Source organism: Elephas maximus, chromosome 1 (genome assembly GCF_024166365.1).
Source record: "Elephas maximus indicus isolate mEleMax1 chromosome 1, mEleMax1 primary haplotype, whole genome shotgun sequence".
Classification (NCBI taxonomy): Eukaryota; Metazoa; Chordata; class Mammalia; order Proboscidea; family Elephantidae; genus Elephas; species Elephas maximus.
In genome coordinates this window covers 9852699-9867024 of record NC_064819.1, presented here as the reverse complement: position 1 = coordinate 9867024, position 14326 = coordinate 9852699, and the positions used below count along the sequence as shown (strand labels likewise).

Genomic DNA, 14326 nt, shown 5'->3' with positions numbered 1-14326 from the left:
GTCTTCTTTAGTGCAGTGTCTGTTCATATCTTTTGTCCATTTTTTAATTGGGTTATTTGTCTTTTTGTAGTTGAGTTTTTGCAGTATCATGTAGATTTTAGAGATCAGGTGCTGATCGGAAATGTCATAGCTAAAAACTTTTTCCCGGTCTGTAGGTAGTCTTTTTACGTTTTTGGTGAAGTCTTTGGATGACCTTAGGTGTTTGATTTTTAGGAGCTCCCAATTATCTAGTTTTTCTTCTGCATTCTTAATAATGTTTTGTGTAGTGTTTATGCCATGTGTTAGAACTCCTAACGTTGTCCCTATTTTTTCTTCCATAATCTTTATCATTTTAGATTTTATATTTAGGTCTTTGATCCATTTTGAGCTCGTTTTTGTGCATGGAGTGAGGTAGGGGTCTTATTTCAGTTTTTTGCAAATGGATATCCAGTTATGCCAGCACCATTTGTTAAAAAGACTGTCTTTTCCCCATTTAACTGTTTTGGGACCTTTGTCAAATATCAACTGCTCATATGTGGATGGATTTATGTCTGAATTCTCAATTCTGTTCCATTGGAAAGGCACCATTTTTATTCTCGCCATAATTGTCTTATAATTTATGGGGAAGGATAGAAAACCTCTCATCACGTTTAACTTGAATACAAAACCCTATCAAAATCACTTTTGGCAGCCAGAAAAAGAGAGCTTTCTGACTAGCCTCCCCAGGAAACCTCAGGGGGTTTCTTGAAAGAAAGAGAGACGACACTAACAGCTTAGCTTGCTTCTGGCCCATTCTTTGAGGTCCTGACCCCCACTACATCAGGGCAGCATTCCAACACATGACCAGAATTTTCTGGCAGCATGGAGATGACTGATTTAAAATCTTGTTTTAAATATAGAGAGATTAAAAAAAAAAAATGGTTTAAGCATAGGGAAATATGCTCAACTGTGTTAATGATAAAGAAATGCCAATGGAAGCGAGACGCTGGTTATTGCCAATGAGACTGGCAGAAAACAAAAAGTCCGAAAATACACAGTGCTGGTGAGGGTGTGTGATCTCTTCTGAGCACGCAGTATAAGGCCGGGGGAAGTGTAAAGAGGTGCAACCGCTTTGGAGGGCAATTTGCTTCTACTTATCAAGATTTAGAAAACACACTAATTGGCCTAGTTATTCCACCTCTAAGAATTTAATCTGCAAGTACATTTATGCTCAAAGGTGTAGTATAAGGATGATCACTGCTAAATCATTTGTATTAACCGAAAAAGAAAGGAGAATGGTTCAGAATTATTCAAATGTTCATTGATAAGAGGCCTGAATAAAGAAGTCCATACAATGACTATGCACCCATGAAAGAGTGACATGGCTCTATGTGTACTCATGAAACAACCTCTAATCCACTGTTAAACGCAAAAGAAGAGGAACTTGCAGAAGATACAGATGTTCTAATTTGTCGATGAGTCTAGATGCTTGTATATAGAGAGAGAAAAGCTATTTCCGGAAGGATATACAAGAAACTTATAATCATGGTGGTCTCTTGAGAAGAGAACTCAGAGGCTAGAGGTTTGGAGTCTAAGGGGGTAGAGAAGCTTCCTTAGCACTGTGTATCTTTTTGAGTTGTCCAACTATTTTCCATGTTTATATAATAATCTTTTGATATGAAAATAAAACCTGACTTAGAGTTTTTTTTAAATTATTGTTGCAGTACACTTTAACGTGACAGCTAAAATACTTATTCTCTCTCACCTTTGGCTTTTAAATATATTGTATGATTTCATTTATATAAAAGCCTAGAAAATAATCTATAATGAGAGAACATAGACCAATGGATGCCAGAGGGGAGAAGGGAAAGGTGAGAGGGAGGGATTATACAGGCACAAGAGGCACAAGGAAGCTTTTGGGAGCGATGAGTATTTTCACCATTTTGGTGTATGTCAAAACAAGCAGCCCGGGTGGCACAGTGCTTAAGCACTCAGCTGCTCATCGAAAGGTCGGTGGTTAGAACTCACCAGCCGCTCTGTGGGAGAAAGATGCAGCAGTCTGCTTCCATAAAGATTTGCAGCCTTGGAAACCCTATAGGGACACTTCCACTCTGTTCAATAGATTACTATTAGTCAAGGTCAACTTGACAGCATCAAGTTTGGTTTTGTTTGTTTTGTTATGTCAAAATTTACCAAATCGTACACCTTAAATGTTTCCAGTCCATTTTATGTCAGTCATACCTCAATAAAGCTGTCATAAAAAACACCATTACTCTCCATATCTGAAATTTCTTTATGTTAGTTAGATAGTCCTTTGGTTCCTCAGCAAAACCTCTCAGTTCTTCCTTAAAATGCGAAGTTCATATTCTAATGTGCTCAAAACGATGAATTTTTAAAATGTCATACAAATTTCTGAAATTGGGAAACTAAAAGTATCTAGATCTAGAAAGATACTATCTGTAGCCAGATGGGAATTATATAACTGTGCCCACTTCATTAAGGACTCTGGTTCTGAATATTTCCTTCTATTTCAATTATAGCCTCTGTTTTCCTTACTTCCGTATGTAGCTGGGGTAGGTAACGTCAGTGTCATTAGTAACACAAAGTAGGCGGTGTAATAGTAGAAATACCATAGACTAGATTACTGTCAACGGAATAAAGGACTGTACTTCCTTAGGACATTTCTAGGACCTTGTGATTCTGACCAAAACGCTCTGAGGAACGGAATATGCAGATACATGCCTTTGAGAAACTCTGAAAGTAATAAATTTCACCTGGAAATTGTTCAGCTAGCTACTGAACACGGAGTAAGCTTTCAAAATCCAACAGTGTCTATATTTGTATTTTCTCTCATTTGTGGAAATTAAAAATCTCCCTATGCTCATACTTTGTACTTAAATTCTCTATTATTCTCCCAAATAATGAAACAAGTGTCTATTTAAAATACCTCAGTGATTTTCTCCACTACCACTTTATTTCCCGTTGATACTTGATAATCAAAATCTAACTGATTTCCTCAGGGTAGAAGCGTATTAAGTGATTGTCTTAGTTAGCTATAACAGAAATACCACAAGTGGGTGGCTTTAACAAACAGAAATTTATTTTCTCACAGTTTAGGAGACTAGAAGTCTGAATTCAGGGTGCCGGCTCTAGGGGAAGGCTTTCTCTCTCTGTCAGCTCTGGAGGAAGGTCCTTGTCTCCCTGAGCTTCTGCTCATGGAAGACCTTCATATGGCTTAGCATCTCTCTTCCCCATCTGTGCTTACTCGCTTGCTTGTTTAATCTCTTTTATATCTCAAAAGAGATTGACTCAAAATACACCCTACACTAATCCTGCCTCATTAACGTAACAGAGACGGCCCACTCCCAAATGGGATCATTACAGACATAAAACAACAAAAAAAAACCAAACCCGTTGCCATTGAGTCAATTCCAATTTATAATGACCCTGTAGGTTAAGTTTTACAACACATATTTTTGGAGGGCACAATTCAATCCCTAACAGTGATCTTCATTTTCTTTTTTTGTTGTTTTTACATATTTTTGCAGGGAATATGTATTAATTTATGACAAACGTTATTAAAAATAAATAATATAAATCCTGATATTAAAAAGGAGGAATATTTTCTGTAACACTGTTTGCTTATTTTACTTTTTTTTCTATGAAATACCTATAATTATACTTTGCAAAGGAGTACGTATCCAATGAATTCACTAATGATACAAAGAGTTTTTATCCTCCCATACTGAGAGATAAGCACACATATACGCTCTAAGCACAAAGCTTATATCCACAAATAATTTTTTGTTTAAAGACAAAACTTCAATTAATAACCACAATGGGAATTTGTTATTTAATGCAATCACTAGTCTAATATGTCACCAATAAAATGTAAGCAGTTATATCACAAAACCAGGATTATAGTCAGTGGACATGCATTAATAATCTATACAATTTAACATTACACCAAAAAAGGAACCGAATACAAAATTTCCCATGATTTTGAAATTTCACGGTATAGATTACCAAAAAAACTGTAAAAACGGATTTTAAATATCTTCAATAAAATGGTAAAAAACTGAATAAGCCTTTGAAGTTTTCACACTGGGGCTAAAGATTTAAAACATCAAGCTGGCCCCGATGTGTCAAAATTGACAGATAAATATTTACAAGGACTAGACAGGCTTTGGTTACAATGGTACTGGAGGACTACTTCCTCCTATCAAAAAACGCTTTGGGGGTTAATTTCTCAGTGCAACCATGTCTTTGTAAATACTGTGAGAACACAAACTTGGAAACATACAGATAATCAGGACAGGGATGAAAAATAATATACAAGTCCATCTTATTTGTGACCTGTCCACATAAAGCCTTCTAGCTCCCAAACACCTAACACTGTCCCCCAATATTAAAGTAAATCAACAGGAGGAGAGCAACGTTACTAGCGGGCATTCTTCTACAACATCATTTTTCACTACACACCAAGGCAGGGCTCAAGCTCTGTGAACCTCCTTCTCTAGTGTGTAATTAGTAGAGTACCAAATTTATAAACTGACATAGTAACCCAAAATGTTAAACACATTTTTCATACAGAAGCAAACTTTTTTTTTCCATTGTTAGTTCTACGTGCCATGTTATTCTTGGAACTTATGTGGCTACCAGTAAGAAAAGAACTAGGGAAACTTTGAACGTATCTTGTACTTTTCATCAGGCTAAAGTGCAAAATAGCTCCCTATCTCTCTGGTATCTCAAGAGGCAAAAATATCAAACACACATAATAAAGAAATTCAAGTGACAAGAGAACTAATACAAAAAAAAAAAAAGACCTTTTTAAATATACATTTGAAGACTACGTATGACCAATCTAATTTTCCTTTCTTCAGTGAAATCTGTGTGAGTCAAGTTCTCACAGAACCTGAGATTTTGTTTGATTCATTTTCCCAGGATCAGAGGTTCCAAAATTATTACAAGATAAAATGGAAAAAAAACAACATCACATGACAATGGACACTAAGTTCATAAAGAACCTCTTTTTAAAATAAGATATTATGGAAGGAAATACCATGAAAATAATAATCCTATGAGAATTGTTTTTTAAGCACAGTAAATTTGAGTCTTGGTCTTCGTGAAAATACTATATATAAAAAAGTATAAATATACAAGACTCTGGGGAGGGAAAAAAAAGTCAGAATACATATTATTTAACATCCTGTAGACCTCTGGGGCAGAAGGAGAAGGATGGCCAACTGAATTACCACTTTAGAATACGCAACTATGAAAAATTCCTGGGTCAAAAGAGTCCTTGAAATGGAACCACACTTTGTGGGAAAAAAAAACAACTCAGATTTTTTAAAGTAAAGAAAAAGTACTGAATAACTGCAGTCCCTTTCAAATAGGAAATCTTAAACTAAGGGGGAAAGATTCTAATAGTGTAAACTGGTCTGGCTCAGAAAGAAAATTGAACAGCGTAACCAAGAGTCTGTCTATAAATGTAAAGATGGTACATGTTTACTATTAAAGAACTAGGCTGCTAAAAAGTTCATTCTCAGAATTGTTTTTAGTAAAAGCTCATTTGTGCTCTTTTGTGGGTGCATAATAAAGTTCCATGGGTTTGTTCACCTTCCAGTATTTCTCACTGACCAATGTCAAAGAAAAAGAGCCATTTAATACGATGAACCAGCCAAAAGCTGCTGCTGTATAAATGGTATGCTGCTTCTCACGAGCTGTATCAAGGTTCACCTGGTTTGATTCCCCTCTGCTTTGAAGCTCCTCTAACGCTGGCCTCACAGCCAGATACTGGGATAAGTGATCTACAGCGGCATTACCTGAAGCCATTACGCGCCTTGTCCGTGCACTGTCGTCTTTCTTCCGTAAGCGTGGGATGAGGCCTGAATCCTAACTCAGTTTCACCAGCACCAGCCATGACTGGACCGATTGCCACTGCTGCGTTGTCATTGTCAAGCTGAAGCCCAGGATCATCAGATGTTTCGGGCCGACTGTTACCAGGTCCTGCTTCCTGATTGCCGTGTGCACGCGTTGCTACGGTGTCAAGTGTCACCGCTATCTCCGGCTCCACCGCCATTTTCAATCTGCTGTTTCTTGCCTGGCTGTAGTCTGTTCATGGCCTGTAACTTCAGTCCTTCCTCAGTGCTGTGACTGAGTGCTTGCTGATTGTTGTGTTTGCTGATCCTGGCTGATACTATCTCCTGGTGCCCTTCGTACTCATCACCGACTTGGATAAATTTTGCGGATGAGGGCATCAAAGTTCGGGTCTGGCCTTAGTGATCTTTTGGAAACTAACTTTTCCCGACAGGTAGGACATTCTTTGTTGCCACTTTGTGGCAACTTCTGTGATAATGAAGTCTACACAAAAACGATGTAAACACTCCCTTGTCGTCATGGCGTTCTTCGACATATCCCAACGAACTGGGCCCACCAGTTCACCGCGTAGACTTCGAGGTGGAACCACGGTTTCCAGACCATCTGTCATTGCCTTCTGAGGTGTTTGCTGTAATTCACACAAACTAAGTCCCCACGTTTTGCTTAACGGTTGAGCTCCATCCGTCTGCACAACCTGAGACGTTGCGGCTCCTGCCCCGGCCTGGGGCTCCGCAGGCTGCGGCCTGAGCGAGACTCGGGTACAAGCCTCTGCGGCTGCGATCGCCGCCACACAATATACGCTTACTTTACTTTTAATGACAGAATAGGAATCATTTAGAAAAGAAAGAGGCTCTTAGGTAAGAAAATACCATGCCCTCTGGATTTTATATCTTCTAATTTTTTTTTTTTAATTTATAAAGATGAGCTCTGGTGGCACGGTGGTTAAGTGCTCGGCTGCTAACCAAAAGGTCAGCAGTTTGAACCCACAGCCACTCCGTGGGAGAAACATGTGGCCGTTTGCTTCCCTAAAGATTACAGCCTTGGAAACCCTATGGGGCAGTTCTATAGAGTTGATATGAGTCAGAATTGACTTGAAGGCAACAAGCTTTTTTGGGTTAATTTAATAAAAATTTGAGTCAAAAAAAAAAAAAAACTCCTAAAAGGGGTTTATCATTTGTTGTATGTAATGCTGCCTAAACCCCAATTGTAGGCTCAGCCTGTGACCCTCCTTGCTCCCCCTCCTCGGCCCCCAGTCCATGGACGTGTTGCCTCACGTCTCACCCCTGAAGTTGTGGCTAGTGGCACCTGTGCCATCTGTAGCCTCAGCGCCTCCACTCAACTCTCTGCCACCTTTCCTCAACTAGTGTGTACAACAATACTAAGACCACGACAGGCACCCAATAAAGACCTATGCTTCATCTCCTCCTTCAGCTCAGCTCGCTCCCGCCGAGTCTCGTCAGCCTGTGTTCTGCAGCAACTACACCCGGGTGAGGAAGAGAAGGGGCAGAGCCACTATATCCAGGAGGGGAAGAGAAGGGGCAGAACCCCAGCCGTCACCCAGAGTGATGTGCCCAAGCCTCACCAGGAGAGGAAACAGGCGTTCCCTCAGCTGCATGGGATGACCTCGCTAAAGATGAGCCCGAGGGAAGAGCTTAGGACCATTTCCCTCATACAACACAAAAGATTCTCTCAGCCAGGTCAGCGAACAAATCTCAAAAAGTCTGTGCTGGGTATAGCAAACTAAGGCAGTGACAGAGGAGAAAGGCGGCAGAGGTTCACAAGAAAAATACCAGGGCGAGAAGAGCTTGTCATTATTTTATAGTACCTCTGAAATATGAGGGAGGATTCACTTGTCAGTCCCCGAAATGGTCTCTCTGTGAGAACAGTATCAAGTAAACCCATATATAATAAGGTCAGAAGACATACGTTCCTCATTATTCTTACCTTGAAGGAAACATGCAATCGTTTTCCCTGTATAATCTGTTCTTAATGATCTGATAGTGAGTCCCTAGCTTCCGACCGACCACCTCTGCCATCATCTTCTTGGAGATGCCTCCTCGGAAAGGAGTCAGATCCTGTTCTATGACGCTGGCAAAGAAAGGAGATCATCAAGGAAAGCAGGCCAAGGGAGTGATACCGTTCACCATCTTCCTATCTGTGCATTTTGGTTTAGTATTAGACAGCACAGTAAGTGGAGACGAAGAAGGCAAGAATGATCACTTTTTCCCAGGAGCACCATAGGTGATCTAAAACATCGACAGCAAAGCCACAAGAAGTAAAAAGTCACTTTCTCTTCTCCCTCCCTCCATCTGGATTACCCCTTCCTTACCTGATCCATACTCCTCCTCCATGCCACCCATGCCACACCCACGTCTGCCCAGTCACTGCCGTCCCCACTGGCCTCCCCTTCTCTGAATCCCACAGAAGATATGGTTTATGCCATACGGTCTAACGCTGTCTGACTCACTTGTTCTGGTCTGTCTGGCCCACACCCATCCCCGTGTACTCTATCAGGCTGAGAGCAACAACCAGAACTTAACTCTTCCATATGACTTTTAATGCTCAGTATGTAGTAAGTTAAGTGGCTTGCCACAGGGCTAACCATTGGGAGACCTGGGACTACAACCCAAGCCTCCTGACAGCCTGTAAAGATATCTTTCTACCACACCACGCTCCCTCCCTAAGGCTGCCTCCCTAGTTTGCACACTTCAAAAATAACCAACAGAAATTTATTATTATATTCATTTATGAATATGTTCATTCGGCAATATCTACTGAGTACTTACTGAGGGCTAGTACTGGGGAATACAACAGTGAATACGATGCAGACCCTGACCTCAAGAAGCTTTCAGTCTAGTAGGGAAAAGAGACAACTAAATGAACTCAATCCTACTAGGAGTTAGCATAAATGCTGAGACCACCTCGGCCTTCCCTCTCCCATGGCATTTTTGTTCCTTAAAAATAGGACAACCACCTCAAGCATGTTTTTCTGCTCTCAAAAGATGCTTGGCTCTCTCACCACTGTAAATAAGGTCTCTCCTGGATCTTAAGCTACTTCCTCCTGACAAGAACTAAATTCTCAAAGACTAATCAAAGGAATCCCCCACGTTGTCTGTCGGTTTGTCGTACTGTGGGAGCTTGTGCGTTGCTATAATGCTGGAAGCTACGCCACCAGTATTCAAATACCAGCAGGGTCAGCCATGGTGGACAGGTTTCAGCTGAGCTTCCAGACTAAGACAGACTAGGAAGAAGCACCCAGCAGTCTACTTCTGAAAAGCGTTAGCCAGTGAAAACCTTATGAATAGCAGCGGAACATTATCTGATATAGTGCTGGAAGATGAGCCTCCCAGGTTGGAAGGCACTCAAAAGATGACTGGGGAAGAGCTGCCTCCTCAAAGTAGAGTCGACCCTAATGACGTGGAGGGAGTAAAGCTTTCAAGACCTTCATTTGCTGATGTGGCACGACTCAAAACGAGAAGGAACAGCTGAAGACATCCATCAATAATTGGAACGTGGAATATACAGTGTATGAACCTAGGAAAATCGGAAATCGTCAAAAATGAAATGGGACACATAAACATTGATATTCTAGGCATTAGTGAGCTGAAATGGACTGGTGTTGGCCATTTTGAATCAGACAATCATATGACATGCTCTACTATGCCGGGAATGACAACTTGAAGAGGAACGGCATTGCCTTCACCGTCAAAAAGAACATCTCAGTACTTATCCTGATGTATGGCAATGTCAGCGGTAGGATAATATCCACATGCCTACAAGGAAAACCAGTTAATACGATTATTATTCAAATTTACGCACCAACCACTAAGGCCAGCTTCTGCAGTCTAAAACTGACAGAACATGCGATCAGGATGCATTGATAATTACCGGTGATTGGAATGCGAAAGATGGAAACAAAAAAGGATTGGTAGTTGGAATATAAGGCGTTGGTGATAGAAACGATGACAGAAATCAAATGACAGAATTTTGGAAGACCAATGACTGCTTCATTGCAAATACCTTTTTCACCAACACGAATGGCAACTACACACATGGACCTCACCAGATGGAATACACAGGAATCATATTGACTACATTTGTGGAAAGAGATGATGGAAAAACTCAATATCATCAGTTAGAACAAGGCCAGGGGCTGACTGTGGGACAGACCATCAATTGCTCATATAGAAGTTCAAGTTAAAATTGAAGTTCAAGTTGAGCCAAAGTATGACCCTGAATATATCCCACCTGAATTTAGAGGCCATCTCAAGAATAGATTTGATGTGTTGAACACTAATAACCGAACACTAGATGAGTTGTGGAAAGGCATCAAGGACATCGTACCCGAAGAAAGCAAGAGGTCATTAAAAAGACAGAAAGAAAAGACCAAAATGGATGTCAGAAGAGACTCTGAAACTTGCTCTTGAATGTCAAGCACCTCAAGCAAAAGGGAAAAATGATAAAGTAAAAGACCTGAACAAAAAATTTCAAAGGGTGGCTCAAGAAGACAAAGTAAAGTATTATAATGACATGTGCAAAGAGCTGGAGATAGAAAATCAAAAGAACACACTCGGCATTTCTCAAGCTGGAAGAAATGAAAAGAATATTCAAGCCTCAGTTGCAATAGTGAAGGATTCTATGGGGAACATATTAAACGATGCAAGAAACATGAGAAGAAGATGGAAGGAATACACGGAATCATTATACCAAAAAGAATTGGTGGACGTTTAACCATCTCAAGGGGTGGCATATGATCAGGAACTGATGGTACTGAAGGAAGAAGTCCAAGGTGCACTGAAGGCATTGGTGAAAAACAAGGCTTCAGAAATCGATGGACTATCAATTGAGATGTTTCAACAAATGGATGCAGCGCTGGAGGTGCTCACTTGTCTATGCCAAGAAATCTGGACGACAGCTACCTGGCCAACCTACTGGAAGAGATGCGTATTTATGCCTATTCCCAAGAAAGGTGATCCAACCGAATGTGGAAATTATTGAACATCATCATTAATATCACACGCAAGTAAAATTTTGCTGAAGATCACTCAAAAGTGGTTGCAACAGTAAATCAACAGGCAACTACCAGAAATTCAGGCTCAATTCAAAAGAGGAGGTGGAACCAGGGATATCACTGATGTCACTGATGGCTGAAAGCAGAGAATACCAGAAAGTTGTTTATCTGTGTTTTACTGACCACGCAAAGGATTCGACTATGTGGATCAAAACAAATAATGGGTAACATTTTGAAGAATGGGAATTCAGAACACTTTATTGTGCTCATGAGGAACCTGTACATAGATCGAGAGGCAGTTGTGCAGACACAACAAGGAGATACCACGTGGTTTAAAGTCAGGAAAGGTGTGTGTCAGGGTTGTATATCTCACCGTACCTATTCAACCTGTATGCTGAGCAAATAGTCCGAGAAGCCGGACTATATGAAGAAGAATGGGGCATCAGGACTGGAGGAAGACTCATTAACAACCTGTGTTATGCAGATGACACAACCTTGCTTGCTGAAAGTGAAGAGGACTTGAAGCACTTACTGATGAAGATCAAAGACCCCAGCCTTCAGTACGGACGGCACCTCAACACAAAGATGGCAAAAATCCTCACAACTGGACCAGTAAGCAACATCATGATAAATGCGGGAAAGACTGAAGTTGTCAAGGATTTCATTTTACTTGGACCCACAATCAACAGCCATGGAAGCAGCAGTCAAGAAATCAAAAGATGCACTGCATTAGGTAAATCTTCTGCAAAAGATCTCTTTAAAGTGTTGAAGAGTGAAGATGTCACCTTGAAGACTAAGGTGCGCCTGATCTTAGCCATGGTATTTTCAATTGCATCATATGCATGCAAAAACCGGACAAAAAATAAGGAAGACCGAAGAAGAACTGATGTCTTTGAATTGTGGTGTTGGTGAAGAATACTGAATATACCATGGACTGCCAAAAGAACAAACAAATCTGTCTTGGAAGAAGTACAAATAGAATGCTTCTTAGAAGCATGGACGGTGAGACTGAGTCTCACATACTTTGGACATTTTGTCAGGAAGGATCAGTCCCTAGAGAAGGACATCATGCTTGGTAAAGTAGAGGGTCAGCAAAAGAGAGGAAGACCTTCAGTGAGGCGGACTGACCTAGTGGCTGCAACAATGGGCTCAAGCATAACAATTGTGAGCATGGCACAGGACCAGGCAGTGTTTTGTTCTGTGGTACATAAGGTCACTATGAGTCGGAACCTACTTGATGGTACCTAACAACAACAATCAAAGGAAGGAAACCCTGATGGCAACGGCATTTATGCTAGGCTGCTACCCAAAAGGTCGGCAGTTCGAGTCCACCAGGTGTTCCCTGGAAACCTTGTGGGTCAGTTCTCCTCTGTCGTATAGGGCCATTATGAGTCAGAATCAACTCGACGGCAACAGATTTGTTTTTGGTTTCATCAAAGGAAAAACTCACCCATGGTAGCAGCTGCAGTTTTGACTTGAACATGGTTCGTAATTCTCCAAAGACCTGTTAATCTGGTCAATAAGTACTCTCCATTTTGAACCTGCAAAAAGTGAGGTAAATGAGAGTCAACAAAATACCCATAAACGTTCCTACTTGATAGCAGTAGACAGACACCCCCCTTCCTATCCCACTGATGGAAACGAAACACCAGGAAGGATTCTTCCCCTCTCTAGCCCTTATGTCAAGCTGGCTCCTCAGCGGAGGCATCGGGTGACCAAGGAAAATTCCCAGGATGAATACCTGGCACTCAGAAAGCTATAGAGTAACCAGACAGATGACGGATTCTCACCTTCTATTAATCAAACAGAGGCCCATAAAGAGTATCAGTTAACAGCCACAGACATTAACCCTCCTTTCCCCTCTTCTGGCGATACCTTAAAAACCACACGCACACAAAATAAGTCCCCAGTGCGTTTTAAGGAGACAACAGAGCAACCAAGCAGGGCAATATCCCCTGCAGCTCGTGAGCAGGGGAATTCTCTCTCCTCTCCAGCCACCGCCCCATAACCAGAGGATGGGTTACTCTCCAGGCTTCTGGACAGGGGAGACAGCGCCAGATGCCCGACGCCCTCGCTCCCCGCGCCAAGGCGCCCGGTGCCTTCCGCCCAGCTCTGCGCTACCGCAGCCACAGCATCCAGCCAGGCGCCGGCCACACCGGGGACAGAGAGCCGCAGAGCAACCGCGGAGCCCAGCCAGACCTACAGCCGAGCGGCCGACCCGGCCCTGCCCGGAGCCCACCTGACTCCTTCTGGCGGCCCACCGCTGGGGACAAGAGCAGCAAGGGCAGCCACACGGAGAACGGTGCGCGCCTCCAGGGTCCCATGGCTGTAGACCCGCTGCAGACTCCCCGCAGCGGCGCCGGCGGAAACGCGGCCCCGCACAAAGATGGCCGTAGGCGCCGCAGGAGTGGGCAGCCGGCCGCCCCGCACAAAGATGGCCGTAGGCGCCGCACCGATGGGCCCCCGGCCGCCCGCACAAAGATGGCCGCTGGAGCCGCACGGAGTGGGCATCCGGCCGCCCCGCACAAAAATGGCCGTGGGCGCCGCACAGAGTGGACAGCCGGCCGCCCCGCACAAAGATGGCCGTGGACGCCGCACGGATGGGCCGCCGGCCGCCCCGCACAAAGATGGCGTCGTCGCGCGCTGCGTCTCCCTCCCCGCCTTCCGGTCTGCGTAGGAGTTTTCCGGGGAACCCAGCGCAGAGCGGCTGGGGCTCTGCGGTAGCGAAAAGAAAGCGAGCTTCGTGCAGGCGGGGAGCCGGTACTTGTGCTTGTTTAAAGCCAGGCTAGATGGTAAATTGGAAGCAATTGTGGTGTAGTTGTTAAGTGCTACAGTTGCTAACCAAAAGGTCCGCAGTTCGAATCCACCAGGCGCTCCATGGAAACTCCATGGGGCAGTTCTACTCTGTCCTATAGGATTGCTATGAGTAAATCGACTCCACGGCAACGTTTTTTTTTTTTTTTAATATGGTAAATTACTTCATGTCGAAGTGCAGTTTGAGGGGTTCAAACTGTCTCCTCTCCTCTCTTTGGTGGAGTGACATAAAATTCGAGTACAGGAGGGAATGAAGAAATGGAGCAGCTCGCTATCTTCTTGGCATCCCTGGGAAAATACGTCTAGTAGTTGTTATTATTAAAAACACACTATTTTCTGCAGCCAGAAAAAATGAAGCTTCCCCACAATTTCACAGTTAGTGGCACAACCAAGGCTTGGGATAGAGAGGGTAGGTTAGATTATTCTTTCCACAGCATCAAACAGCTTAGTAGGTACCATAGATTTGTTGAGCACTTCGATGCATACAACACTGGTATACCCCGAGGAGGCTGCAAAGAAGCATATAGCACAGGCCTACTGGTAATAAGAATTGGTAATAGTTGAGGTGACAACATAATGCTGGACAGTATAGGTACCTAGTATGATATAGCATATACCATATCCATAAGGTTTTCATGACAGAGAAAATACTGAAGTTGTCAA

General features: G+C 42.7%; 1 protein-coding gene and 1 pseudogene across 1 annotated transcript in view; both read right to left on the bottom strand.

The window, feature by feature from the left end:
* Positions 1-13240, bottom strand: part of POGLUT1 (protein O-glucosyltransferase 1) — a 28524-nt gene extending 15284 nt beyond the window's left edge. Inside the window, exons 1-3 of the mRNA XM_049877164.1 lie at positions 13089-13240; positions 12300-12390; positions 7783-7926 (exon numbers count right to left, since the gene is read on the bottom strand). Coding sequence (XP_049733121.1) covers positions 7783-7926; positions 12300-12390; positions 13089-13173 — 320 coding nt within the window. The 5' untranslated portion in view covers positions 13174-13240. The remainder of the gene's footprint in view (positions 1-7782; positions 7927-12299; positions 12391-13088) is intronic.
* Positions 1774-7152, bottom strand: LOC126057169 (E3 ubiquitin-protein ligase RING2-like; annotated as a pseudogene).
* Positions 13241-14326: the final 1086 nt, after the last annotated feature.